This window comes from Frankliniella occidentalis, unplaced genomic scaffold (assembly GCF_000697945.3).
Source record: "Frankliniella occidentalis isolate FOCC.00 unplaced genomic scaffold, Focc_3.1 Scaffold6046, whole genome shotgun sequence".
Lineage (NCBI taxonomy): Eukaryota > Metazoa > Arthropoda > Insecta > Thysanoptera > Thripidae > Frankliniella > Frankliniella occidentalis.
In genome coordinates, this window is record NW_026273081.1 from 1 (window position 1) to 4,999 (window position 4,999).

At 59.2% G+C, this 4,999-nt stretch overlaps 1 protein-coding gene across 1 annotated transcript; it reads left to right on the forward strand.

Annotated features, from left to right (window-relative positions):
* Window positions 1–548: 548 nt before the first annotated feature.
* Window positions 549–2,905, forward strand: LOC127752295 (protein MTSS 1-like). The gene is made up of 3 exons (XM_052277191.1): window positions 549–916; window positions 1,852–1,913; window positions 2,745–2,905. The coding sequence occupies exons 1-3, from the start codon at window positions 845–847 to the stop codon at window positions 2,848–2,850; spliced, it is 240 nt and encodes a 79-aa protein (XP_052133151.1). The 5' UTR covers window positions 549–844; the 3' UTR covers window positions 2,851–2,905.
* Window positions 2,906–4,999: the final 2,094 nt, after the last annotated feature.

A 4,999-nucleotide genomic window follows, 5' to 3' on the forward strand; every position in this document is an offset into this window, starting at 1 on the left:
CTCTAAAGATTTGAAATTTAAATGAGTGAATTTAGTGAGAGGACCTAGAGCACAGGCCAAACTTACTTTTCTATCTCAAGAGCAGCAGCCTTCCGTTTGTCATAGATTTTATCATTGAGCGCTCTAACACAGGCGGAACTAAGAGGGGCATATTCTTTCTCTGACATTCTGCATAAATAATGAATAACACACTTTCAATAATTGTCTGTTTGAGTTTGAGTGAGGTTATGCAAACACTTGTTTTTATCACTTGACACACGCTGCTGCCAACCATTCTGTACGAAATTTCCTACTGGGTAACAACAGTCCTCCTTCCAAATCAAAATAGAAATCTATGCCTGAGGGAAGAAAGATCGAATACAACGGGTCCTATTTTAAAAATTTCCGTTAGCTTATTTTCACCAATGTTTCGATCAAATCACTGTCAATTGCAACCGTGGGCATTTTGGTAGAGGGAAGTTTGACGAGGTCCACTGCCAGCTGGATGTTCACCACGGCCTGCTGAAGCGCTCGTCCGCATCGATGCGCATGCGCAGGAGTAGGGTACGGCCCACAACAACAACAAGGACGAGGAGAGAAAGAGGAAAGAGAAGAGACGACAGTAGCAGCTCATGGCCGCCCTTGCGCGTATGTTGCCGCCGCGCTCCTTGGCGTTGCTGGTGAATCGTTTGTGAAGTGAAGCGTTGTGCGCGGCGCGAGTGCGTGTGTTTGTGTGTGTGCGCGCGTGAAAAGTGCCAAGTCCAGTCGCGAACCGGGCCATGCATCGCGTAGCAGTGGAGTGCTTGAGGTGAAGGTGCGAGTGAGTTTGTGTTTGTGTGGAAGAAGATCCTTGTCAGCCAGCGTCATGGAAGTGAGCTTGGAGCGCGAGTGCTCGGCACTCGGTGGACTTTTTCACCAAATCATCTTGGACATGAAGGTACGTGGGGAGCTACCCTTCAACCTCCTCCGGAGTGCGGCTTGCTTTGCTCTGGACTGAGGGGGTCTCGTTGTCGTCGGGGTATTGATCACCGCGCAGCCGGTCTGGTCGAAGCGTTCTGCTATAATGCAGGCGAGCGAGCCAAGCGCTGGGCTGTTTATGCATCGTGACTTGACAGGAGGCTTCCTGTGGTGTCGCTGACTTTGCCCTGAATTGATCTTTTGCACTCTGTACAAACCAAGGCTGTCTGCTGCCCGTGAACCGAACAGTGGACCCTTAATTGGTTATTCGCCCTGCCTTTTGGCCCCAGCTTTCTATTTGTTGGTGTACTAATAAATTAATGTCAATGTTAAATTTTGAAGGTTTTCTGGAAATGTTTCCTCTTTTGGTATATGTTAGGTAGATTTGGATTCAATTGCATGCAATTCATCCTCCTTTTTGTTGGTTGTTATGAACAAAAAAATATCTGGCTCATATCAACATTTCCCCTCTAAGTTTTAGTTAAATGCTTCATTGAAATTCGCCCCTTTGTAGTTAAATTTGTTGAACATGTTAAGTGCTTAAGGTGTCAGTATTTGGCGAGTCTGTAATGTGACCTGATATTTGCCTTGAAAGAGGTCGTCATAAAGCACCCCACGCGTCTCCACGTCGAGCGGCCCTGTGCGAAAATTGCTGTCAAAATGACGCCAAAATGGTGTCGAAAGGGCAAAATTGGCGTCGAAACTACATCGTTCTGGCATGGTCCTGACGTCTTCCGGGGGGAAAGAAGGGGGGGGGGGACGCCCCTGTCGCGTGACGAGCCGGTGTGGTACACATCTGTCATGTGACAGACGTGAGATACCCGCGTATGTACCCGCCGGTACCCGTCTCCGCCCCGCGCGGGCCAGGGGACGGAAACGACTTACATCCTACATCTGTCTCTCTTCTGTTTCCAGAATGGAACTCCTCTGTGGGAGGACTTCGTCGCCAAGGCAACCAAGCTGCACACTTGTCTCAGGTGAGTGCGACTGACATCGGTACCTCATCTCATCTCGCGGTTGGAGTTTTTACTATATGGACTACCTTATGGTGGGATGCTGGGAGGGTGCTGCTGGGCTGGGCTAAGGCTCTAGAGGGTCGTCGCTCGGATCCTTGCTCTGAGAGGTTTCTTCCCTGGATCTCGTTGGTGGCACGGTGTGGCCTCGCCTCCGCGGGGACCGAGATCTGGTCCATATCCCAGGCAAATACGAGTCCCGAGGTGGTGGGGTCAGGGTAAAGGGGTCCGCTGGGCCAGGGAAGCGCGTGTCCGAAAGATGAAAACTTACTGCCCAAGTTTGCCGAGAGCTTTATTGTGGACTCGTGTTGGTCGCGGCCCAGAGCGCGACACCCGGGTGTATATATGTGTCGCCTCGGCCGTCCTTGCCTCTCTGCGCGCGGGGGAGGGTGGGAGGGGGTGGAAGCTGGAAGCCCTTGTGTGTGGACGCACGGGGAGTAGGGTTACACCGTTACACGCAACTGGCCGCGAGGCGCCCGACGCCCCATGACGTGGTGGGCCCGCGGCTCTTGGTGCCCCGCCGTGCCCCGCTGACCTACCTCACACCCTGCGGGGCGTGGCGCGGCGTGGCGGTACACTTGTACCTTGCGTGCCCTCGGCACGCCCTTCCCACGGGGCTTGCCCTCCGCGGGCCGCGGGAGCGACAAGAAGACCAACGCACTCGAAGCGTCGTCATCGTCATATTACGTCGTCGTCGTCGGAAAAGTCAGGCGGGCTTCGTCGTCCCGGTGCACGCATCAAGGCGTCTTCGGTCTCCTCCACCCACGCTCCCTAATCGCCCACTCTGTGTTACAGGGCCACGCTGCAGGCCATCGCCGCCTACCTGGACGCCTTCCAAAAGATCGCCGATGCTGCAACCAACGCCAGAGGTAAGCGGAACACGGCGAACACGCTGTCATGATGTCAGCGATCTTGATGTCGGTCGGGACGGGATCGGGACTGCGGTAGTAGGGCCACCCCTGCCCCGTTGTTATCTCCCTCCCCTTCCCCCCAACCCTCGTATTTTGTCGCGTTTATCATGTGCGAAGGAACGTATAGTCCTTTTTTTCGCGTCTTTCTTGCATTCTCTTCCGTTTGGAGGAATTCGCACAATCGCGGAACGCGCGGCCCGCCGGGGCACTGCCGCGCCACCCTCCTTAGTATTTTCGGCGCGATGATGATTGCCCCCTCCTCCTGCTCCCCCTGCTCTCCCCATCGGGACTGCTCGCTTTCCTGTGCGATGCGTGCTCATTGTTCCGGGGCCCTCCACCGCCACGCCACGCCACCCCGCCCGCTGTGCGCCGCGCCACCGCCAGCCCGTGCCGCATCTGTCCGGCACATTTACCTCACAGCGCGGAAGAGCGGAGCAGAACCGAGCCATGTGTGGAGAGGCGGCGGCCGGGCTACACAGGCAGCTGGGCAGGGGCGGAGCCAGGGCCGGGGGAGCCGGGGGAGGGAGGCCGCTGGTGCCCGCCAAGGTCTCCGTCGTGGACGAGGGGCGGGTGCTCGTCGTGGACACACCGCGCCGCCGCCGCGCTCCATTGCATCTCCACAGACCATGACTTTTTGTGCGACGGTGGACTGGTCGATCGCCGAGGTGGCGTCAACTCGGTGCCCGTCGCGTCGATGCATTGGGTCCCACTAAGGGCCCCCGGTGCCCCCGCACACTCCTCTCCCGCCCCTGCCGCTCCCCTCCTATAAGCGCCACTCGCCTCACGTCCCGTCCCACGCAGGCCGGTAGCCAGGGGGATCAGGATGACACGCCGTGGGTGTGCCTGCTCCTCGAGCTGCCCGTGGGGATCGGCGCGCCCCTTGGGCCTGCTCCAGGCTCCATAGCCCCTCTGCTGCTCCTGCTCCCAAACGTCCCGCGCAAGCAGCGCAAGCCAAATGCCGCTATAAAATCCCACAGAATGATGCGCCTTCCTCTTCTTTCCCTCGCTGGCTTTCTTTTTTTGCGGAGAGCGCCGCGCGTCGTTCTTTGTGAGGGAGATCGACCAGAGAGCGAGAGAGGAGGGTGCGTGGGGTACTTACGCCCCCTGTGTGCTGGGTGGTGGTGGTGGGTGGGGCGAGCGAGTGAGCGAGTGAAGTGAAGTGAAGTGCGCTGACCGTTGTAGACTGTCCCCCCGGCTGGCTCTCCTCCCTCTGCCCGCCATGGACTTGCTCTCCACGCTCTGCCCGCCATGGACTTGCTCTCCGCCGCAATTAGTCCTCCATACACCCGGCCCACACCCCAACTACCATCGCCGCCACAAAGTCCCTCTTCTCTCTCTCCCCACTCTCCCTCTCTCTCTCTCCCTCTCTCTCCCTGCCTCTCGCTCGTGCAGAAGCCAGCCCAGAGTTCTAGGCCGGGCCGTCGGGGCCCATTGTGCTGGATGCACGCTGTTTGTCGCGTGCTCGAGCCCTCAAGAGGGCTGAGCCGGGCGGGGCGGGGCGGGGCGGGGCGGAGCGGGGCCGCTCTGGAAGGATTGAAACTCCGCTCCCTCCTGCTCTCCACCCTCCCTACCCTCCCTCCCCTCTCCAGCCCGCCCGAGTCCTTATAAGCGCCGACTCCAGTGGCTCTGATCCCGTCACGGGGAATGCCTCATTGTTGCCCCGTGTTTGGACCGGCCCGCAGTCCTGCCCTGCCCGGTCGTGTGTCGCTGGCGTGGGTGTTGTGTTACTTATCGGCTCCCCGTTAGAGGAGGCGTCGGCATCGGCCTTGGTGTTGCAGCAGCAGGGAGAGGGGGACGCGAAGGGAGAGAGAGAGGGCGAGAGAGTTTAGGAGGGGAACCGCCCCGTTCGAGGCAAGGCGACGTTGTGCGTGCGAATGAATGGGGGAGGAGTCTGCCGAGGCGAGGTTCTGGCGAGGCCTATCTCTGCCGCTGGGAGGGTCGGGGACATGGACGGGCCCGGGCGGCGGGGCGGGGCGCAGCGCGGGTTGGATGGTCGGAGGCGGATATCCGGCTGCAGCGTGTAGCGTAGTGTAGCGGCGGCGGCCCCAGTCAGCGGCGCAGCCAAGCAGCAGAGAGACGCGCTGGGCTGAGCTGCGCGCCGCGCCGCGGCTTGCAGGCCCTGCCCGCCCACAGCCCTCC

Coding starts and splice junctions, on each gene's coding strand:
- LOC127752295 (XM_052277191.1), top strand. CDS start 845: ATGGAAGTGAGCTTGGAGCGCGAGTGCTCGGCACTCGGTGGACTTTTT. Junction 917..1,851: donor AAATCATCTTGGACATGAAG/GTACGTGGGGAG, acceptor TTCTGTTTCCAG/AATGGAACTCCTCTGTGGGA. Junction 1,914..2,744: donor AAGCTGCACACTTGTCTCAG/GTGAGTGCGACT, acceptor TCTGTGTTACAG/GGCCACGCTGCAGGCCATCG.